The sequence below is a fragment of the Anguilla anguilla genome, chromosome 3, assembly GCF_013347855.1.
Source record: "Anguilla anguilla isolate fAngAng1 chromosome 3, fAngAng1.pri, whole genome shotgun sequence".
NCBI lineage: Eukaryota > Metazoa > Chordata > Actinopteri > Anguilliformes > Anguillidae > Anguilla > Anguilla anguilla.
Genome location: NC_049203.1, coordinates 39251520 through 39275599, shown reverse-complemented (window position 1 = coordinate 39275599; position 24080 = coordinate 39251520). Strand labels below are relative to the sequence as shown.

The following is a 24080-nucleotide window of genomic DNA, read 5'->3' as shown; positions in this document are numbered from 1 at the left end:
AAATGAAACATATCTTGTTTATTAATGATTTAATACTTAATATTTAGTAAGCATTTTTCTGAATACACATTACACGAAACACCCATTCAAGGTACTTTTATTTTGAAATCACATTACCGGAAGTGCCTAATTGTTGCCAGAAACTTTCTTCTGGCTTCACGGAAGTATAGATAGGCAGATGTCTGTTTTTAGTAGTAGAGATATTTCTGTCACCACTGCCAGCTTGCAGTTTTTGTGGAAGTCTAACTTGACCAGCTCAGTACCTTTGACTTCTCAAAGTTACGAACATCGTAACAAGCGTGTCTAAAACCTCTGTGCAAACTCAAACTATTAGCTGGGATAGGACTTCAGCAACCTCGTGGCAGTAGAGGTAACATTAATTGACATTTGCTATATATTTTGTGATGAAATTAACGTGCTATCCAGCTGGCGCTAACGTTGGATGGATTTATAATGTTGGGTAGCATAGCTGCTAGCTTGCATTTTGCGATTTAAGCGCAGTCCAGCCGTTGTTACATTTCTCAAACTGATAATCACGTTGCATATCAAGCCCTTGCTTCATCTATAAGCCAACTAGACCAGCTAGGTAGTGGCGACGTTATTGGCAGACACGTGACATGTCTTAGGTTCTTTTAAATAGTATTCTTAACTTTTACGTTGTTTAGCCGCCAGTTAAATATAACATACGCCTAACAAACCCTATGAATTTGTATAGCTGAAGCTAGCCAGTTGGCTGCTTGGTCAATCGGGAATGAATATGTTGAAATTTGAGTGTCACAAGCTGCCCCCGGCTGTGGGACATATACAGTGAGCACCATAATAGACTTCAAGCAGTCATTGCAGGCAAAGGATAGGCGACCAAATATTAAAAATGATTACTTTATTCTACATTATGTTAAACTGTCCAATATTTTTTGATGCCCGAAAATGGGGGGGATCATGTACAAAAGGTGCTGTCATTTCTAAACGGTTCATCCGATATGGATGAAAATACCCTCAAATTAAAGCTGACAGTCTGCACTTCAACCTCATTGTCATTTTACCCTTTCAAACTCAAAGTGCTAGAGTACAGAACCAAAATAACAAAAAATGTGCCACTGTCCAATGAATTATGGTGCTCACTGTATGAAATTTTCACAGATAATCTCGTTTTCCTCGTTTTATCAATGCATGACCAAAGAGATTCTGTTTCAGTTCATCATGACAGCAGTTCCAGAATACTGCACCCTGTTCGATTGCCTTCAAGACCAGTCACTGCTAGAGGGGATTCGAGAGATTCTTGCTGTCCAGGAGCCACCCCTACCTGACGACAGTACATCTAATAATGAAGGTTTGAGCGAGTCAGTTGATACGAACCCGTTGTTTCATTTATGACCTGGCGTACTGTAGACGCCTGCAAATTGCAGCTGCAGTTTTGAACGCAGATATCTATGGACTGAGCATATTTTTACTGTGCTGCTGCAGTAATGTATAAGGTTCAAACTCCAAAAGGCATTTCTTTCCTTTGTATTTCTGTGCAACTTAGATGTGGGGGACTTTCTCTGGGAAAAGAGTCATTTGGATGAAAAGAAGGCAGAGGGTGTTCCTGTTGGGGAGGTCTCAGACAGGATGTTTTGTTCAGCCTGTCAGTGTCCCTTTGACAGCCGTGAAGAGCAGGTGGGTGTACCAGAATCTCCACCGGCTGTGTCTGTCATAATTAAACCCAGAGTTAATCTCAAGCATGTGACCGACAACCTTGACTTCATCAGTTACTCTCCAGGTGCCCCTATAGATCGGTTGCTAAATTCAGACTTTCACCATTCAGCACAGGCAAATAAGGGACAATTTATGAGGTATTTATCAGTGAAAGACAGTAAAATCATCCAGTTAGTGATCATTACTAAATAAGCGTGGAGGATGTTAAAAATTGACATACAAACAATCTCAAGATCGATGAAAGAGTATCCTACAGTATCCTACTATTACGTAGCATAATGACAGATTTGGTTTGTTTTGCACATCTTGGAACTCACATTAAGATAATCTTACAAAGATTACAGTAGATCCTATGCTGGCGCCAAAAAATGTTTTTAGCTGCATGGAGAGAAGTGTGCGATGTTGACTTTTCCCACTTTGATGAATGGACCTTTAATGGGCACCTGTTTTTGAGGGTGCATTCTTACTACTTTTGTCAGAGAAATGGTATTGGCCTCAATTCTAAAAATGGAGCTAATTTTTTGATGCCTGTACTTTCCAACAGTTTAACAAGGATGGAATGGGTATTGAATGGTGGGCAGTGGGGTTCTGAGTATGACAAACTAGAGGGAAGATGCCCATGTGTGCCTGTGTGTGTGTGTGTGTGTGTGTGTGTGCGCCTGTGTGTGCGTGCCTGTGTGTGTGTGTGTGTGTGTGTGTGTGTGTGCGCGTGCGCGCACGCTTTCGCTCATAGGGGTGCCAATCCACCGGGGATTTTGGGCCAGATGGAAAGAGCCCATAATGGGCCCCAGCACCCCAGAAAATCCCGTTCTAATATTTTTTGAGGGCCCCTGTCGCTCGTTCATCCACTCACGCGTGTCACTAATAAGTTGCCGAGGCATTTGGCCGCCTGACCCACCTGATCTTCTGGTTTCGGCAGACAGAGCACTACAAACTGGACTGGCACCGCTTCAACCTGAGACAGAGGCTGGTGGGGCGAAGCCCGGCCACGGCTGAGGAGTTTGAGAGGAAGACGGGAGCAGGTGAGACCCAAGCATTAGGAGGCAGGAAACCGCGAAAAATAATAACGGAAGAGAGTACTGTAAGTTAGGTCAGTTTACGCCTGTTTATTTCCTTGTTCGTGAATTCTTGCTGAAGGCCAACATACAGTATGCTGCTTTCTGTGCAGGTGATATGTCCAGCATCTCAGGCTCAGACTCCGAGGACACGGATTCGGGCAGCGATCGGTGTTCCCGTGGTGTTGAGGACCCGGCCTCTGGTGGGACTGAGAGCCCTGTTAAAATGGAGGATCCCCTCAGCCGCCTGAGCCCCAGGGTGGTCTTCCAGAATGCTCAGGGAAAGTACCTGTCTGTGTATCGCTGTGTCCTGCAGAATAAGAAGGTGGGTTTCATCTTAAATATAGAAGCTCTGGGAAGTGCATGTGGCTTTGAATGGTCATTGTTAAATTACTTAAAGGAAAGGAAAGTATGTTCAGTATGGTCCTAAAGGCAATCATTTGCTCATTTTCGTAGTTTTAGTTATACGTTTCATAACTCACTGTACAATTCGCTATAATCTCAGAGATGGAAATAGATGGTATTTAATCAGCTTTTGCAACTCAGTCATTACACAATCAATGCAGTTAAAAATAAAAAATGACAGGGGCCTCCAGTGGCGTAGCCCATAGAGCACTGTCCACATGCTCATTGCGACCCGCGACGTTGGCGGTTCAAGTCCGACCGCCGACCTTCGCATGTCTCTCCCTCTCTCTCCTCCTAGTTCCTCCTGTCTCTCTACACTATCCTGTCTAATAAAGCTGAAAAAGCCCCCAAAAAAATGACAAGCTTTTCAACATTCAGTTTAGCCGAGTCTGGCACAACGGAACCAGTTCTAAACAACAGCAAGAGGCTTTGTGTATCTCCGTTCACTTAGTCGGGTAAAGCTGTTTCAGCTTGCTAGATATTTGCCATTTTTTATTTAGAAGTGGCTTGAGGATTTTTAAAACAGTATTTATTGAGGGTAAACATACATGATGTCAGGCCTGATTTTGAAAGCCAACTGAGAGAAATAACATGATGCCCTAATGAGCTTCCAAGATGGTTTACTGTAATCGTACTGCAATTGTAAGGTACAAACAGTACAGCAACAGGAGGATCGCATGACTTTAAATACAAAAAAGGCTGAAAATGAGGTAATTTTACAGTTCTGACAGAAAGAGAATATGCAATATGCTCAGATTAAATATCCATACTTGTTTGGCTGCAATGCTGAATTGGAAAACAATTTATGTCACATTCAGTTGGCCAAATAATATATGGCAGCAGGCAAATTGCAAATAGATTTTTGAAATCAATTCGCATTGTAATTATTTTTGGGAATTTCTGTGCGTAAAAAACAGTGTTATTGAGAGTTCATTTTACACACAGACTAAATGAAATGCTTGCAAAAAAACATTGCTACGCGTTTCATATGAAATGCTGTAATTTACCGTGCAAACTGTTGTTGTCGGTTCTGTGTGGGTGGCACTGCCTTCATCCAGTGGGTGGAGATTAACGCCTCATCTCTCTGCCCGTCCTCCAGATGGAGGAGGTGGAGGACCTGGTTCCTACCTTGCTGAGTTTCAGTAACAAGTCTGTGTGGGTCGTTTTGATGACTGGAGGGGGACACTTTGCAGGAGCCGTTTTTCAGGGGTGAGCGGATATGTTGTTCCTCTAAATGCCAAACCTGGTTCACCGCCTATGTGGAGACCTCAAGCGTGTGTTAAATCTACGCTGTGTTGGTACTGTAATTCAGTTTATTTAGTCAATAAAGTTACATTCGAATGTGTTGAATGCTACTCCCATGCCGACGCAGGAAAGAGGTCCTGCAGCACAAGACGTTTCACCGGTACACGGTGCGGGCCAAGCGGGGCACGGCTCAGGGGCTGCGGGACTCCCAGAGCCGCGGCAACGCGCCCAAATCTGCCGGCGCGACGCTGCGGCGCTACAATGAGGCTATGCTGGTTAAGGTAGGGAAGGCGCTAGCCGTTACCCACTGAGCCTCCTCTTTACGGAGCACCTGGTGCTGAACAATTGCTTGCATCAGCCCTCGCTTGCTGAGTCCTTACGTGATTTTTAAATATGTTTGTTGTTCTTTTCTGTGTAGGCTAGGGATGTTCAGCTGGAAAGAGTGTTAATGAACCTTCGGGAAATGTTTAGTGGTATTTGTGGGGTCCCTTTAATGCTCTGAATCAAAGTTCGGGGAAAGAAGCAGTATTAGAAATGACATTGACTCACCCGTTCATTCTAAAGGCACAAAAAGTAGGTACTTGTACTAGCAGCTAGGTATATAAAATGTTTTTTGGTCAAACATGCATTTCTACAGATGTTTTCTGCCGGTATACAGGTGTTTGTGAGAGCAGGGGTTAGCATTTGGCTGACTTCTGAAAAATAAAATAGTATTTTATATAATTGTATTCAAATTTCCAAACAAATGTTTTGCATTTGTAGGATTATTAAATGCTATTGGTATTTTTAAATTGCTTTTCAACTACTGTAGGTCGCTCAGGTTGAGAACGGCTGCTAAGTGATTTTAATGAATGAATAATGAAAGAGTGCTTTAATGAAAGAATCCGTCCTTTCCCCTGTCTGTCCAGGATGTGCAGGACCTGCTGGAGAGTTGGTCCGAGCACCTGAAGGAGGCGAGTGTGATCTTCCTCCGCGCCCCCAGCTACAACCGCAGCATCTTTTTCGGGGGGCGGGCGGCCCCCTTTGACAAGAACGACCCCCGCGTTCGCACCTTGCCTTTCGCCACCCGCCGGGCCACTTTTCGGGAGGTCGTAAGGGTGCACGCGACCCTCTCCACACTACACATCTACGGTACGCCGAGTCTAACTTACCCTCCCAAGCATCACAGATTGGAGTGCCCTCGTGGTCTATAGGTGGAGGGGTGCCATGCGTTTACTGAGCATTATCATTTGTGTCCTTTAGGGAAAGACACTGATGTCTCCAGCATCTTCTGCCCTTCAAAGAAAGCATGGAGAAAGAAGCCCAGTAGACCAGAAGGAGCAGCAGACACCAGCCCTGCTCCTGTAACTGGTGAGCCGTACAGCAGTCCCTCATTCGCTCACATAATTTTCATAATTTTATAGTCAGATTATGGAAAATATAGTGAAGACGTAATGGTGTATTTTGTATATGCCATATATGGCAGAATTAAATACGATTCAGTCAGATTCAGAATGTTCAGAATCCAGTGTTGCCTCACTGCTTCACAGGATTCAGTGCTTCTCATTTTCCTCTGCACACATGACACAATGAGGCAACGCCGGGCCCTTCTTCTTTATGCGTTATGTTCCTCGCTTCCCACAGCGCCCCCTGTGGCAGCGGAAGGAGAAGAGCCGCAGGAGGACGGGAGCACAGACGAGGGGGACGTTGAGCTGGTGGAGGTCGAGGTGACTCTGGACACTCTGGAGCTCCGCGAGTTCGAGGTCCACCCCAGCAGGAGGCGCCGGAGGAAGAAAAAAGAGGGACACAGAGGGGCGGAAGGTAACCCAAAACATAGTAGCATCAGATGCTCCAAGTAACATTTCAAATAAAAAAATTCAGGGGCCTTGTGTTCATCGAGTGTTAGGACTCCCTAGAGATTTTCAGCTGTTAATTGTCAGGTGCAGTATGACCTGAATAGAACTGGTGTGAATCAAGTTCCTGCCTCATTGATTTGCAGTGAGGAGATGCCCCCACTCCAGGCTCAACCTTATAATTTCTGACCGATCGTCTGTGCAAGTGGTCTCCACTGATTATCAGTGATCCGAGCCTCATCTCTTTCATATTGAAACTTCGCATTTCGTTCCTCTACCCTTTTGAGTAGTCTGAACGAACATAAAGTCACTCTTTGAGTAATAGTGCATTTAAACCGTTTTTAATTTAATCCGGTCCATGTCAAAATTGAATTGGGTGCTGTTATACTGCACCCACTCGTCTGAAAGGCACAGGGTAACTTTTTGGACCGTGATCGTGAGTCTGTGCGGTTCAGTACCCATAGAGCCGGAGGAGCCGAGGGAGGGCGCGGACCAGAACGGGGCGGGGCACGCGGACGAGGAGGAGAGGCGCGCGAAGCGGAGGCCCAGGAGGGCCAAAAAGACGCAGCGCGCGGAGGAAGGTGAGACCGCGGCGTCGCTCTCCCCGCAGCGCCCCCTACGGGGAAGGGGTAACCAAACGGCGCTCCGCTTCCCTTCCTAGACGCGGGCGCGGACCGCGGGGAGTACGGCCTGCTGGACGCCGTCTACACCGCCTGCAAGACGGGGCAGCTGGACGCCCTGCGCGGCCTCCTGCGGCCGCCGGGCCGCGAGGACGAGGAGGGGCGCGACGACGAAGGCCCGGGGCGTCGGCCTTCCCCCGCCTTCCTGAACCGGGAGATGGACTCGTCCGGGTTCACCCTCCTGCATGTGGCTTCAGCCGCGGCTCAGCGGGGCGTGGTCAGGCTGCTGATGGACGCAGGCTGTGACCCAGCGTGCAGGTAATACCCCCCACCCCCGTACTGTGATTAAACATGCAGGATTCACTGGGGGGTGGCAGTGTAGTATAATGGTCAGGGTCCAGGGTTTATAATTCAAAGGTTGTGGGTTCAGTTCTCAGTCAGGGTGATGCTGTTTTACCCTCGAGAAAGGTAGTTCACCTAAATTTCTTTGGTAAATATTCAGGTGTGTATGAGGATTGTATGTAAAAATCTAATCTGTGCAAGTATTGCCTAATGCTGATAGGTATGTAATGTAATGTATATAGGGAACACTCACCCGCTTAATCAAAAATTAAGGGAACACCCTCCTCCACCATAATAAAAAATGTATTTAATTCCATTGCATTACATTACATCATAGACGCTTAAAAGGAAATCCAGTAAGAAAGAGAAAAAGACAGGCTTTTACCTCCCAGGTTTATACCTGCATTTTTTATGGGGAAAAAATGATTTCCGAAGTGCAGGAAGGATGGGAATAATAAATTGTTATTTAAGTGTTAATGAACTGCACTGTAGTCACGGGTGTTGTGGTCACTGCGTTCAGAGATGTTAAGGGACAGACGCCCTACGCCGTGGCACCTGACAAGGACACCAGGAACGTCTTCCGCAAGTACATGGCTGAGCACCCCGATAAGTACGACTACAGCAAAGCGCAGGTGAGCCTGCGTCCTGACACTGCGCTGAATAAAGAAGGCCGGCCTCTGTAGCACAGCGCAGACACTGCAGTAAAGAGGAGGCGTCACCACGGTAACTGCGCTACTTTAAAACCCACGAGGGTCCTCGAATGTAGGGAAACTTAAATAGAAGTACTGAAAGTTGTCAGTCAGTGAAATGAACAGAAATGTTGACAGACGTACTGCTGAGCGCTTGAACAAGGTTTTTTTTTTTTTTTGAGAGAATTTGCCATTCGTCCTATGATGCTTCTTGTCCATGTTTTATAGAAATGATGCTCATTGAACAGGGGAGGCCTCTTTGTGTTCCGGAAAGGCAGGGGGTTTTCTGATTTCCGTTGTTACATCATCACCACAGCAATTAAAACAGCTGATTACACTTAATTTATCTCCATATTTTATTGGGTATAAATTGGTTTCTGATTTTAAGGTGGAATCATAAGCCGGCCTACATTGTGTTGTCACCCCTGCCTTACTGTAGAAACTGTTCATGGGTTAGAATCTACTTTATGCTTAAAAAGGTTGGCAGGGATTGAAAGAGCTGATCATTGGGCAGCATTTTCCTTTTCAGGGCTACTGAGGCTGGTGATCGGAGAATGAGGCTCCATGACAACAAAACTGGGTGGAGCTACCATATGTTTACACTAGCTCACTGGTTTGAACCAATCACTATTTTTCTGTTCATAGCAAGCTTTTCTTCTCGGTTCAAAGTCAGTGAATGAAAGCTCTAGCTCTACCCAGTATCAGGTTCATAAGACATACTTTTCCCATCACTAACTGAGGCCAATTCATATTATTTGATTCTCTGGATCACTTGGGATGTAGCCAGCCTACTGTACCATCTTTCTTGGTTTTTGATATATGCGAATAGAACACTGAAAGAACTTCCCTTGAATTGGTGTAATCATCAGGAATCATAAATTCCCAGTAGAATGATCAGTGCATCAGATTCCTCTGGGATGTTCAGGGTAAATACAAAGGTTCATTTCTCAGGTCTTGTTGCACCACGGTTTATGCACTTATTGTACGTCGCTTTGGATAAAAATGTCTGGCAAATAAATGTCATTTAATGTAATGTAACGTGCGCGTACGTCCGTGCGCTTCAGATCCCGGGGCCGCTGACGGAGGAGATCGAGCTGAAGAAGGCCGAGAAGAGGCGTGCGCAAAAGGTCGCCAGAAAGCAGCGAGAGAAGGAGCAGAAAGAGGAGAGGCAGAAGCAGGAGGCGGAGCTGGCGGAGCAGAGGAAGTTCACGTCTCTCAGCGACAGGGAAAAGGTAGGGCGCGGCGGGTCGGAAGTGGCTGTGGGCTTGTGTTCGGTTCAGAGGTGTGCCCTCGCTGTTTGTCCTCTGACCTGACCACTGCAACCCTGTATGACCTTGTGCCACAGAGGGCCCTGGCTGCAGAGAAGAGATTGGCACAGCAGATGACCTCCACCGGGACCGAGTTCACCAATACCAGGTAATGCTCCACCGGGACAGAGTTCACCAACACCAGGTACTATTACACAAGTACAGAGTTCACCAACACCAGGTAATGCTCCACCGGGACAGGGTTCACCAACACCAGGTACTACTACACAAGTACAGAGTTCACCAACACCAGGTAATGCTCCACCGGGACAGGGTTCACCAACACCAGGTACTACTACACAAGTACAGAGTTCAGCAACACCAGGTAATGCTCCACTGGGACAGAGTTCACCAACACCAGGTACTACTACACAAGGACAGAGTTCAGCAACACCAGGTAATGCTCCACTGGGACAGAGTTCACCAACACCAGGTATACTACACAAGGACAGAGTTCAGCAACACCAGGTACTACTGGCAGAATCTGCTTGTGTTTTTCTGTAGTGCAGAATCATGACTACCACTCCCAATGCCCCACTCATCTCCAGTTCAGTATTTATGCAAGGTAATGGACCTCATTTGTCAAATGATCATGCAGGGTTGACCGTGAAGTCAGTTTATGCACATTTTCATGGAAAGCATCCAATTTATTAGCTTGACTGTAAATCTGACTGAGATCAAATATGCAGGACAGGTTCAGATCTTGCACGTGCACTTTTCCAGCACGTGCACATTTCCTTTGTGCTGCAGACGAGCGCATGTCAAACGTGGTTCGTTTGTGGTTTGTTTGACTAATGTGAAGAAGCGCTTCTCTCCTTCTTCTTTTCTCTCTGTGTGCCTCAGGCGGTGCTGGCAGTGTGGAGAGTCTCTGCTGGGGAAGATCCCCTTCGAGTACCTGCACTTCTCTTTCTGCACACCCCGCTGTGTCCAGCTGCACCGCAAGGCCAAGGCCTCCGACACCAAGCCGTGACCTTTGACCTCTCGCGTCCTGCCGTGACCTCTCATATCTGAACCTCACCAGATGCAGAGCAGTCTGATTCGGAGAGAGGCCTGTTGCTACTGCCACTACCTCACCTCCTGCCTGTCGCCCTCTATGGACAGTTAATCTGGATGAGCATTACCGCCTGTAATACTAAAGGGAAATGTAGTTTCCTGACTTAATAATGTTATGTTTAATTTAACATTTCAGTATGATTTTGTACATGCAGGGTCTCCTGGCCTCATGCATGTTGCATTTCACATGATACTGTGTTGTGTCATGACCAGCTGTATCATAATGTTTATAGCAATAGAATAATTGCAGGAATGCATGCAATTATAATAATTATTCATTATTATTATAATTAATTGTAATATTTATTCATATAAAAAATTACATATAAAATGTAATTACCAGTGTCCACTTACATGTTGACCTTGTAATCTGAATGCTTTTAGTTGATTGCAGCACTTGGAAATAATGGAAAACCATTTAATGTGCACAAACCACATAATGTTTTGCAGTTTTGTGTAATTGCCACTTCATTTGATTTAAAACCCCACATGAATATTTGTACAATCAGGAATGATTACCATTTTGAATTAAATGTTTTACAAGTACCAATTAAAGATTGAATATGGCCTGGCTAATTTGGTTAAGGCACTACACTGTGGTGCATGGATGAGTCTTGCAGCCTCTGGACCATGCCAGTGCAGACTGTGGCTGGTGGCTTCATAGGGTGACATGCAATTGGCGATGAGCTTCGTGTTCATTGCTATCTAGCGACCCCCCGCTGGTCGATCGGGCGCCTGTAGATTGCAGTCAAAGCAGTGAACAGGTCTTCCTCTGACTCTGCCCTGTGCGAGCTCAACTGTAGTCTGCTGTGTGTAAATAAGCAGCTGGTGACACTAAGTGTTTCTGAGGAGAGCCGTGGATGTCTGCACTCTCACAAATAGTGTTACAGTTTGTAGTTCCAAAACCCGGGAGGGAGTTTGCATATTTCAGCCATGGGATCCCTTCGCAGATTTCCAATTATTTTTTCCCCCTGGGGATTTAGATTTCTGTGGAAAATAAGGTCTGTGGTTAACGTAAGCCCAAGAGAGTTTCATATTTTGTACTAGGAGATAAATTACACCCCTTAATATCTCAACTGTGAATTTCGAAGCCATTATGTGCTTTAAAAGTTAAGTTGCTATCAAGCAACCTGCTTTTTGAAAGCACATAATGGTGAAGGAATGTGTATAGTTTAAGGGTTTAGGAACTGAGTGTGTAACTAAAAGCTTGCAGGTTTGAGTCCCAGCCCGGGCACAGCTGCTGTACCCTTGAGCAAGCACTTTTTCTGAATTGCTTCAATAAAATATCCTGGTGTATAAATGGATTGTTTGAAAAACTAATCTGTGTAAGCAACTCTACTAAAGTGTCTACTAAAGTCTACTAAGGCTCACCTCTCAGATAGAACTAGCTCTGTGATGTAGCACTGTGTGGCCTGTAGGGGGCAAAAATGACCAGTCTGTAGACGAGGCATGAAATCAGAGTGCATGTCCTTCAGTCACTGTGCTCTGACTGTGGAGGTGCAGGTGGCAGAACTTCAGAGGAACATTTCAGCACCTGGTTATTTTGTATTTCATGCATGTCATCTTAAAATAAGTGGACGTGGAGCATCACGGTTCGGTATAGTGCATTTTAATGTAAGGCATGAAAAGTTACAATATGAACAAATTCTGCATTTGCTTGGGCAGCAAACCTCTGAACCACACCAACTCTGGCTTTATTTGATCACATCTCAACACAGGTCCTATGAGTGGAGGCTTTTCTTTTCCTAAGCTATCAACTGAAAACCAGACGTCCTTCCTTCACCTTTCACACTGAAACGTTTGAAAGCTGGAACTGTACATCATAGCGCAGGAACTGTTGCAGTGGAGATAGTGAGAGACAGATTCCCATGGCTTAAACGGAAGCAGGATATTATGGTACTATTGCATACGGTAGAGTGACATCACAACATTTCCATTGGTCTGAATTTATGCACCTTTAGCCTGCTGATTTCCAATATTGTGGGACTTAATGGAAATGAGCACTGTGCATATAAAACATTCAAGTTATTTCAGCCAAGTTAGCAATAAAAATGTACTGCAAGGAAATGGACAGTTCTAATATGCAATGTTAAGTACCCTGGTCCTTGGTTATGTAAAAAAAAAATTATGACCAAGTAATTGTCATGACTGAATACATTGTGTGAAGCTTGAGCAAATCATGACACCACTTTTCATAAAAAAAGAAATGAATAAATCATCAGTCTTTTAAAAAAGTTATTATAGTTCTAGTGTATGTTTTTGATTGGCCCAAAGGTTTTTGTGTATGTAAAAGGATATTTCAGATGCAGAAATTTCTGTGTCTAATCATAGGGGCATTGACAATCATAGGGGCAATGTAACTCCAAAGTAACTCCAGAGCAGCTTGTGCAGTGACATTGTTTCCAAAGGCTCTACATAAGCACACATACTTTTTATAGCATTTATTCACAAGTGTAAACATAAAAATGTTTCTATTTCGTGTCAGTATTTCTCAGTTTGTAAGCTGTGTATGCTCTTGCCTTTGTTCTTGCACGCCTGACATTAGCAAAGCTTCTTGCAAATAGAAACTGAAGTTACTATTCTCAGAATATGAAACGGAAGATAGTTTCAGTTACATTTCTGAAAGTCATTTGCGCCTGAATTTACGGATGAGGAGTTTCAACTGACAGGCTGAGAGGTCAAAGAGGACAGCTGAACCGGCATGCAGACATCCAGAGGACATCGAGCCCCAATTTCAATAAATCTGGGTTGTCTTAAGATAGCTGGTGAAAGCGACTCAATGTTTTGCCCCGTAAGTTTGAATTGCACTAGCAATAACCCTTTTCGGTCCTGTTCATTTGCTGTTGCTTTGAGGGGCTTCTCTCACGGGTAGTACCGTTGATACAGGAAGCCGAGCCACGCCTTTCCTTGTCACAGTCTATGGCTGCATGCTTCATCAGAGACAATTTCAAATGAAGATAGGAACAAATGTAATTTTAAAAAAGTAATATACACATGTACAACCTCCAGAGCTGTAATGTCACTGTACAAACAGTTACTTTAAATGCATTTTCTTGCTTTCAACCGTAAACCCCACCAATGTCCCTATAGTGGAGCAGTAACTTGTAAGGTCTGTATCTAAAATATCCATCACACAGAAAGATTGTCTGGACCAATGGAAAACTTAAGCACTAAAAGTAAAAGAATATCAAAAACTCCAGAAGGTGAACTATCCTTTTAAGGGCAACGTGGCCACTGATTGGGTGGTGAAATGACAAGGTGGATTTTTCAGTTGGTGAAAGGTACATGCTGAAGCATGTTCTGGTTGACTGGCTGAGGATGGGAATACAGTTGGACTCTCGGCAGTACAGGGCCTCGAGGGACGGGCTGACAGGAATGAAGCAGGTCCTGACTGGCAGGCGCTCCGCCGCGGTGCCCCCGGCTCAGGGCTTCTCCGTGGCGTTGCTCAGCTGTGCCCGGTCCATGAAGAGAACCCTGGGCTCGTGCGGCGCTTTCTCCAGCTCCAGCACCGTGATGTTGTTGGGCTGGGAGGAGCTAAGCACGGGCCCCGGGACGTACAGAGTCTGCTGGGGGCCTTTCTGTGGCCAGTACCTGCCCAGGTTCACACCATTAATCCACACCTGGCCCTGGGAGAAAGTGGGATTAAGACACAGTGTTAGCCTTGTAGGGTAGGACAGGGAGACCCCAATGCCCCCCCCGGCCCATATCAGACAGCCAACCCCCCAAAAAAGCCTTACATATGCCACAGCTGTCCATTCTTCCCACCGCAATCTCTGCATTTATGTAATAAAGCAGATTTCCATTTACAGTCCTACATTTGTTTCTGTTTCACTGAGAGCTTTGCCTGCTTCACTCAGCTGACTAGCCAGGCACTGGGGAAATAATCTGGTTTGTGCTCAGTCTACTGCAGACAGTCCAGTCATAAGGACAGGGCCGTACGGGACTCTGGATTCATTCTTTTCATTTTCATATTTCTTATTCCTCAGTTTTTCATATTTTCTCCCATATTGAAATACCTCATTCCCCTCATCCTGGTCACACTGCGGTCACACTGCTCACTGTAACCCAGTTCCCCTGAGTGATGCTACACACTGGACACAGTTAGCTCTGACGTGGTCAGTACATCGCTACACCACAGACCACTGCTTCAGCTGGTTCTGCTATTCTGTGGCCTCTATGTTTGCTAATGAGTATCCTGCTATGGTTTCACTCACCTTAGTCCATCCGTGTAGCTTCAGGAAGGTATCCCAAGCAAAGCCAGTGGGATCCAGTGTTCCCATATAGAACATGGGTCCATCTGAGCTGGCAGTGCTGGGAATGGCATTTTCAAGGCCTGAGTGAGGCCACCCATTGGCTATGGCCCCATCAATGTCCAGGGAGTAGATCAGCCAATCAGTAAGGACGTCTTCGCCCAGAATGAGGTCACTCACCAAGCCCTAGAGACAGGATCAACCAATCACTGTGAATCACTGATTAATCACAAGCATATTACTGCAAGGTTCTGTTCACATACCTGGTGCACCTAAGGAGATACAGGTTTAGAATGATAATAATGTATATGGTCTGATGCTGAGAATAGACTGCACTATAGCAATGCTCTTTTCGCTGGCCTCCCAGAGTGATGTCATTGGAGAATTACAAATGATCTATAACACAGCAGCCAGTGTGCTGACAAGGACAAAGAAGTGGGCATACATTACTGCAGTACTTCGGTCTCTGCACTGGCTCTCAGATTTAAACAGATTTTAATATTTTATTGTTGGTTTTTAAAGGCATACACAGTACGGCACCTGAGAGCCTAACAGACATGCTTGTACCTTTCTGTACTGTAAACCAGAAAGAACACCAGAACAGACACAGATAATCAGTGTTACAAAAATTGTACGTGGATACGCAACTGACATCTGTGAGTCACACAAGCTTATGCCACCTCCGTGTGTCTAATCAAAGGGCAGTGCAGTGCTGGGCATGCTGCAGGAGCAGGCTTAGATCAGACGTGCCTTGTGGTCATTGATCTTGGTGCCAAAGTTGACCCTCCCCATGTTCTCCACCAGAATGTCCAGCTGGTCCCCGGCCTGTCCCGTCACCTTCATCGCCAGGGTGATGTCCCTCTCCAGCAGACCCTGGTACTCCTAGGTCACAGAGGCACACGTTTCTGAGATTACAGTCTGAAACACGCAACATCAAAAAACGACATTTACATTACTACTGACACTGAATCTTTAAGACTGGAAATCTACCAATGCACTCATTTCTGAACATTGTGAATGCCTGGCACTGTTCCATCATGGTCAGGTTTGGTTGGGACAGTGCGGCTGGTTTAGGTGATTCTGGCCGTGCTCTTACCCCGTTGACAGAGACGTATGCGCGGTCATGGACGCCGTTCAGTGGAGAGAGGAGGGGTGTCGGCTCTGTGAGAGTCCTGGGCAGTTTGGTCCGATAATGTATGAACCCATAATACTGAAAAACAGACAATATTAACCGCAGTACTGCAACAGAGACAATGTTAACCACAACCCTGCGATACATACAAATATTAACTCCCAATACTACAAAACAGACAATATTAACCACAACACTGCAATACACATATTAACTGCAATACTGCAAAACAAACAATGTTAACCGCAACACTGCAATACACACAATATTAACAACAACAACAATGCAATATAGACAATATTAACAACAACAATGCAATACAGACAATATTATCTTGCTTAATTAGTCAAGCAGACTTCATCATTTCTGGGGCCAGAATCTGAACAGCAGTGAAATACCAAGTAGCTTCCAAACTCTGATCTTGTCCTACCTGGGAGCTCTTTACCATAGAATGTGTGATGCCATTTATAGAACAGTGTGTGAGGTGTAATATTTAAGTGTTTTCTCCGAGCAGCAGGCCTGTCTCAGGGGACATGCTCACTCCAATGCCACTGTGTACAAGGTCCTACCTGTTTTATCTCCTCAAAGGTCAGGGGATGCTGTGATTGGACAGGACCCTGGGGTGACAACCTGTCCAGCAGGCTGCTCACATTGGAAACCTGCAAAAAGTGCAGTTCAATTAAGCGAATATCACAGAGTACACTGTACTATACAGAGAGGGGGGGAGGTTTGTATACACAGCGTGATTGGCTGTTTAGATATCAATGGGCCAATTACAGGAGAGAGGACACGGACGCACCTTTTGTAGAGTGACGAATCCATAGCCAAACTTAGGGGTGGCGGGGGGCATAGGGCCTTCAGGAACCGTGTAGAACTGGATAAAAGCACATTACAAACAACAACAATAACAACAAATATTTGTAGTATTTAGCGTACAACTGGGTGGAATGCCTTAGTTGAATAATATTTTCTGCTCAAACAACAGTAATTTGAGACTGTGGTCAATTCGGATTAAATCAATTCAGGTATTACAGAATCTGTGTTGGACAGCTTTGGACTCTCTCAGACTTACTCTCTTTATTACATCTCTGATGGCCAGCAGCTTTTCTGTGGGGTCTCCTGCCTCCGACAGAGGGGCATTATAGTCGTAACTGGTCACCACAGAACGGAACCTTGTGTCATGGTCAGCTCCTGCACAGTCAAGTGATCAAACGTCAGACGAGCAGCCTAGCATGTGTCTCTGCTTCCCTGCAAGTCATTACCACATAACTGAATGATACTTATGATACTTTCATTTGGTGTGACTGGTAGCTAAGAAGAATGCAATTAAGAGGAGAGGTACATTCATGAAAAGCTGACAAACCGTTCCAATAGCCAAAGTTTGTTCCTCCTTCAAACATGTACCTAGAGGGAGAGAACAATAGTCAGTATGTATAGATTATGTTTCAGAGGAAGTGGGTGCTATTCCTCAAACAGTACCTCCGTAAACGTGTTCACATATACTGTACCACCGAAATAGCTGCAGCTTTCTCTTACGTTGCAGCTCAGTCTTACGGTTCATTTCCTGTTAATCTGCACGTTCTCATATTTTCTAAACATACAAGTCATTTGTGGGGGGTTTCACATCTGTAAAACCACTACGCAGCGGATGTCTGCTGAATATAGCCTGCTTTCCCTGCTAAACAGAGAAGTGCAGTTTTTTTTTACCGTGCTGCAGCCTTTATACAAATATAATGGTGGATGTCACAGCACAGGTCACAAAACATGGGTGTGAATTAATGCAGAATGATGAGACCCAATGAGGTTCAGTCTAAGGTGTTGTGAAACCATGCGTAAACTTTGTGTCTGCGAATGAGAATACCTGAAGCCAAATGGCTGCAGTGAATAAGCAGGCATTCAAGAACAGTAACAGAATACCCGTTGCCAGTTACATCAGCTGTGTTTATTGGTAGCCTATTTAGCCGGTTATTGCTTTATAGCAGAAGATGACATTTAACATGTTTTTCTCACTGTGATGCATATATCAGTTGGTTAACAAACAATGTGAACAGTATTCCACAGCTGGCATATTCCAGTTAATTTTTGTGAAGGGAACACGGCCAAGACTAAGATATACTCCCCAACGCCATCTGAGAACAAGAGTACACAAACTCCTTCATAATGCCTGTCTTATTACACCGCCCCCCCCCGCCCGTCCCCCCCCCGGATGTTACCCTCAGCCAGCAGAGCAAGGCATCACTCACATATTCACACTGGCACCCATGGACAGCATATCTCCCAGCATCTTGCAGACTTTCTCAGTGTCCACCTGGGCATGCTCGTCTCCCCAGTGATCCAGCCAGCCCGTGTAGAACTCTGAGTTCACCTGCAACACAGCTTAGTCAGGCATGCCCTGGCATCCGGATCTATCTATGGAGCTTATCTTCCCTTATAAACATGTCCGGCCAATTCAGTGGTAATTCACAGAAAAAAGAATTCAGATGGACAATTGCAAAAAGTAACGAAGACAGATTACACTGGTTCCAGACATGCCGCGCGCGAGAGAATGCCAGACGATATCGTTTTGGAACATGACGCATGAAATACATGACTCACCAGAGGACCTCTTGGTTCAAATCTTCGTTGGCGATTGAAAGCTGTGCTGATGTTTGTGTCTGAGGAGAAAATAAGAGGGAGCAGATAGACGGGTGTTATGGGTGTCATGTGCACCTGACCATAAAGCTGAAACGGACTCAAACACCATTTACACTACACAATCTGAATAGAAAAAATCTGGATTTTAATATAACAGAAATTTCTTGCAAGACGTTGAATAACACATTGTGGTTGCAATATTAATAAAGGGCACACTATTATTGAACTCTGAAAGACTTGTGCTTCACCTTCTTTTCATTTTGAGCAGACTTAGATATCAAAGAGTTGTTTCTCAGATGTTAATTAGCCAATCAGCTTGTGAAAATGTGACTTAGTCCTGTATACAGGCAAGTCGAGGTCTGACAAACTCCCAGTCAATCTATATCTTTCAATATTTGACCTTCTTACAGTGACACTGTGACCCGCCGTCCCCTCCTCCTTCGTACAGTACCTGTCCCAAAGTCTATGGTGGCGTACAGGCCCTGCAGGCTCCCGCAGATCATCTCCCGGTCCGTGTTCCCGTCGGTGGTGAAGAGAACTACGTCCTCTCCCAGGAAGTAGCGGAAGAGCGTGCGCAAGTGCCGCATGTAGTTGTAGTCACAGGCGAAATAGCTTCCATACTCGTTCTCCACCTGATTGCCAGAGGAAAGATCAAGGAGGGAACTACATTTTCCATCTATCTGAGCCCTGACTGCTGTTCATTATTTGCTGTTCAGTCAACCAAATGGGACTGAACGCAGCGTGTAGGAGTGCAGTGCAACAGAAGCAACACAAAATTACACCTTAGCAAGCTCCTCATTATCACTGATGCAAAAAAGGCATTAAACGGAAATGAGTCACACTCTCCTTGATAAAAACTGAAACGCTATAAAGATCAGACAAAGGGGCATTCATTATTTTCTAAAGAATACAAGGTGGGAAATTCTATTGTTTATGGTAAGGGCCAGAACAAAGTAATACAGTTCACAAGAGGACAAGGGCAAAGATAGTGTGTCACCCTCAGGTCTGATTTGAAATGTTATTCCAATGAGGTCCTGATTACCACTGGCTTGACTTCTGGTTGTTAAGTTAAACTAAGGTATATAAACACAAACTGAGAATAAGTTATTTAAGAAATAGAGGATTTTTCCTGGCTCAAAATGAGGCAGAGGTGGTACTTTAATATGTGATCATGAGATCAAATTTACGACATTTTTTTAGTAACATGAATTGTACATACTTTTCAACAGCAAGTAACGATCAGATGATGACATAGCGAGATTAAAAGAGAAAGTGCTTAATTTGAATGAAAAGTCAAAACGAGACATGTTCTAGTGTGAGTAATCAAGCAAATAGTAAACATGTTGTCCCCAACCAATAATGTAGTGTAGCCACCTCTGATTTTGTCGGGTGGGGGACAATTACTTGACCTTTTCCCAACTGCACAGTCTCTGGCTCCAATTTGTAAAACACGGTGGGACACTTTTCACAAGCCCACGGAGAATCAATGGGTGATGTCGATGTCTATTTTTACTACAGTCTATGGGCACATCGTTGCCCAGCCATTTAATGAAGGCTAAACGAAATAAATAAATATTTAAAAAAAACAAAACATTTTTTGTGTCCTATTTAATCCCACGAATTCTGCTGTATCGCCCCGCTTCTGTTACTGTTAATAAAATCATGAACAACATACATTTATTGTGTTATTATTGTGAGAGTTGATATTTTTTGACAAAAAATGTTATCAGAACATAAGTGCATCAGTGTAAAACACAGATTTTGAAATGAGGGAACTCAGAGTAACATCAGATCATGCACTCTGTGCATACACCTCGATACAGCCACTGTAGCTTTGTGTTCTTCAGTAGTGACTTTCCTAGTGCAGTGTGCTGATTACGATACAGCCCACAACGGAGTAATGCCGCCATAGCATATCTTAGTGTACCTACCGCCTGTCTATTTTACAGCCATTTTTAAAAATGTTTCCTCCCAGAGATTTTCTTTCCTGTACAACAGCCATCCACAGAGTTCCTCTCACCTGCACACTGATGATGTTCCCCCCATTATTGTAGAGCCGTGGCCTGATCTTGGGCAACAACACGGCCAGCCAGTTGCTCACTGCTTGCAGGTAATCTGCGGAAACAGAGACTGGGATGTCAAACAACTTATAATAACAATGAATCTGTGTAATCAGTATCCAGCTGTGGGTTCCTCAGTCTGATTCACAATTTCCCTCACTGACTCATTTACAGTCATGATGCTCAGATACAGGGAATCTCTTATTGAAGATTATCAGATAAGATCTATCTTCCCTGTTACTAGGGTCGCCATTTTCCTTTCCCCCATACGTTACTCTGAGTTCCCTGCGTTCAAATGGTGACCCTAGGTTGAAGAAGGTGACAGGTTCCAAGATCTACTGTAACCTTGTAGTAGTGTGTTTTGGAGCCTGTCACCTTCTTCAACCCTCACAAATTTGCTGCCCTGTACAGTATATAAATACAACAAATAATTCAAAGAAATTATTATTACAAAGCAACCATCCTGTGTGGTGATGTTTTCATACGGAATCGAAATAGAACAGAATGTTGTTTTCTCAGTTTTAAGTTTTGGACTTGTTCGATTTAAAGCATCGTAACTTGGGCTGTGATTGAGATATCTGAACAATTGAAGAGAATATTGTTTGTAACAGCTCATAGAATTCGTAAATCAACTCCAAAACCTAAAACAATCTGCCATGTGAAGGGGTTCTCCACGTGAAGACCCCCAGACCCCCTGTCCACTTGGCCCTCACGCTTTCAGATTCAGTAAGGAGCCCATGGCGCCTGGCACAATGCACACAGGTGCAATATATTCTTCAGAGTTTACAATTTACCCATAAATCCAGTAAATGCACACAAAACAAACAGAAAATCAACCTATATAACAAAAAACATATGATCTTGCATGTAGACCAACAATAAGGGGAAATCGTGCGTCAATAGGTCACGAGAAACCTATGAGCAGATGTCATCCACAAATTTAACAATGTATTTTTGAGTGCAAACATTCCACTACAAAAACTAGATACCCCCCATATACTGTATATTTCTCAATAAGCATGTAATCAGCGGTGAAGCAGCTGCCTGTTTGCTATATGTGACAGTGTGGGAACGCTGCTACTCAGGCCGAGGGATCGCGGAAATGCAGGCGAGAAAACTGCTTTTGTGACAGGATGTGAGTGACAGGCCTGGTCTGTGCAAGAAAGAGTTTGGGAGTGCGCAAAAGAGCTTCAGCTGTGTGAGAAGGCACTTTATCTTTTGCAGGAAGGAAGCTGAGCTGTATCAGACGAGCCTGGCCTGTGTGCAGAGGGGCTTGTGGTTTGTGGGGTGAAGTTTAGACTTTATGGGAGTGGCTTGGGCAATAGAGGAATGGGCTTGTGGTTTGTGGGGTGAGGTTTAGGCTGTGTGGGAGTGGCTTGGGATTGTGTTTTGTGGAGGAGGAGCTTTGGCTTTGTGGGGAAGGCCTAGAATGGTGCGGGAGGGGCTTGGACTATACCTGGATCCGCAGAGCGAAGAATGATATTAGGCTTCTGAAGCAGCCAGGCAGGTAATCCACCCTGGAGGAAGAGACATTCAAAGTAGACTCAATATTGTGTGTGTGTGAAAGACTTAGGAGGCCTTAATGGAAAAGCTAGGTCTTTTAACTCGAACATTCCAATGTCTATATGTCTGAATCATTTTGGAATTTTTTCTGCTGGTCTATATTTGACCCCTGTCTGACAAAAGGAGAAACACAGACCTTGATGATGTGTAAAAGCTGGCAGTTCTTTCCAAAGGTTCCTCCCTACTCTCATGTTCTCATGATGAGTCCACTGGGTATGACTGAACTGTGACCTAGTTTACTTCATCTGATCTCTAAAGTGAGTGTCACACAATATAGTCCTTACATAATAAAAAGCTACAATAAAAACAAGTTTGCTAGATGACACAGCTACTGTATATACTATCAAGCAATCATGAAAGTGTGCCAGTATGCCAGTATGAAAGTGCAAAGTCTACAGCAGATCTTACCATCTCCCATTCTGCACAGATGTAGGGTCCTGGCCGAAGGATGACCAAAAGGCCTGTCTCATTAGCCAGGTCAAGGAAGTGTTCAAGGTCTTGATCTCCAGTGAATTTGTACACACCTTGCACAGTCTCGTGGTAGTTCCAGGGCACATAACTAGAGGGAGAAAGGGCAAATGCTGTAGAATACTGTTTCCCTACAGTTGTGCTAGTCTGTAAAACAATACATTTGAAGGCGAGAAAGAACTGGTAAGAAAATAACATATGATGTCCAAACATTTTAAGTGATTTTGCATTTATAAGGATTACATGTGCAATTTACATTAGAACTGCATTTGGATTTGGGCCTACATTTGAATGGCGTTGAGTCCAGTCATGTACATCTTCAGCAGGCGGTCTTTCCAGTAGACCCGTGGAATACGGGAGTAGTGTATGCTGCCAGAGACATATTGGAATGGTGCACCATCCTTCAGGAAGCAGTTGTTCTTGTAGTCTATAGAGAAACTTGGGGCTCCGGATGCCTGGAGACCACAGGAAAAACACAACCAAATACAGTAAAAAGTTCAGTGTACAATCAACTCTCACAACACCTTTAGTAGAGTACATTTGGTCCCAATTTGACACAAAAACTCAGAGTTGATTCAGCACCAAGAATCCCCAGGGGGAATAAGAGATGAATGAACTACAACCAAACATATTAGCAAAAACAGGACAGGCATCTGGACAGTATTCATCAGGTGATCTTAATTTCCTACACTGAAAAAAGTTTAATATTGATCAAAAAAAAAAAAAAAAAGCAGATGATGGAATGATTCACAAGTTAACTCAATGTAAATCAATAAAATATGTTAACAAAATTGATAGGTTTAAACTGACTCAACTTAAAAATACTTCTTATGAATCATTACCTTTTTTTTTTTTGGCTTGATCAGTTTTTTTAATCGATAATTTTTTCACAGTAAAATTGCTAATTGCAATGTAAGAATTTGGCAGGTTGTTGCTTCAAGTTAACTTTTATTTCAAAACAAATCCACGCTTTTGTAAAAGGGTGCTACTTTCTTTTCATTTTGCAATGATTAACTAATAATTAAATTAAGCAAATAAAAGTTAGTGAATTGAGTTAGCTAACTAACTTGGATTTACCATACACTGAACTAGCCGACATAACAAGCTTGATACTTACCATATCTGTATTAATAACAAAACAAGCCAGACTAAGAACAGCAGTGAAAACAAACGGGGTATTCATAGTCTCTAATGCGCTATATCACACGACCCGAACATCTCCCTAAATGTATCCTTTCACGACGTATAAGATGTGAAATTAGCTAGCTCTTTAGAAGTTATCTGTATAACAGCTTTTTATAATGGTCAAATTAAATGCGATCCAGTCACACAGTTCAGTCTTCCCTGGTGTACGGGGACAGGTAAGAAGTAACAGTCCCCATGTAACTAGTTTATCAGTTAGAAAATGCTTATCATGTGATTCTCGTGTAGCTTCCGCTAGGTCTGTAACGAAAAAACGCACAGAGACTATATAGTATTGGTTGAGAGGTTGTACGTATTGTTTTTTCCTAGTTCCGTTATTAAAGTTCCGGGTTGTTTTCAAAGCGAGGAATAGAGAAGTTCCGCTCTTCGCGATATGTTATTTAACAGTGACATGACCAAAATCCTTAAGTGGATGAGTAAACATCCACCCAAATATTTCAGTAGAGTATCTTTGAAACACATTCCACGAATTTTAACCAGTTATTTGCTCATTTTAACTTCATCAACTGCTTGAGTGTACAGGGATG

General features: G+C 44.1%; 2 protein-coding genes across 4 annotated transcripts; one reads left to right on the top strand and one right to left on the bottom strand.

Annotated features, from left to right (window-relative positions):
• Positions 1–145: 145 nt before the first annotated feature.
• Positions 146–12077, top strand: ankzf1 (ankyrin repeat and zinc finger peptidyl tRNA hydrolase 1). Of its 3 annotated transcripts, none has more exons than XM_035409424.1 (16): positions 146–364; positions 1195–1330; positions 1526–1656; positions 2615–2717; positions 2864–3075; positions 4255–4364; positions 4528–4681; positions 5309–5531; positions 5643–5750; positions 6024–6200; positions 6688–6813; positions 6894–7170; positions 7715–7826; positions 8948–9115; positions 9229–9299; positions 10034–12077. In XM_035409424.1, the coding sequence occupies exons 2-16, from the start codon at positions 1201–1203 to the stop codon at positions 10158–10160; spliced, it is 2229 nt and encodes a 742-aa protein (XP_035265315.1). In that variant the 5' UTR covers positions 146–364; positions 1195–1200; the 3' UTR covers positions 10161–12077. The 3 variants fall into 3 exon arrangements, with proteins under 3 accessions (XP_035265315.1, XP_035265314.1, XP_035265316.1); XM_035409423.1 differs by having other exon boundaries at positions 146–370; XM_035409425.1 differs by having other exon boundaries at positions 146–370; positions 9229–9335; positions 10034–10169.
• On the bottom strand, positions 11837–23795 carry glb1l (galactosidase, beta 1-like). The gene is made up of 16 exons (XM_035409426.1): positions 23468–23795; positions 22636–22805; positions 22291–22441; positions 21776–21836; positions 20280–20374; positions 18711–18891; positions 18221–18279; positions 17869–17990; positions 16989–17029; positions 16698–16816; positions 16425–16499; positions 16195–16284; positions 15590–15703; positions 15244–15375; positions 14458–14679; positions 11837–13869 (listed from the first exon to the last, which is right to left on the bottom strand). The coding sequence occupies exons 1-16, from the start codon at positions 23531–23533 to the stop codon at positions 13666–13668; spliced, it is 1902 nt and encodes a 633-aa protein (XP_035265317.1). The 5' UTR covers positions 23534–23795; the 3' UTR covers positions 11837–13665.
• Between the last annotated feature and the right edge of the window lie 285 nt (positions 23796–24080).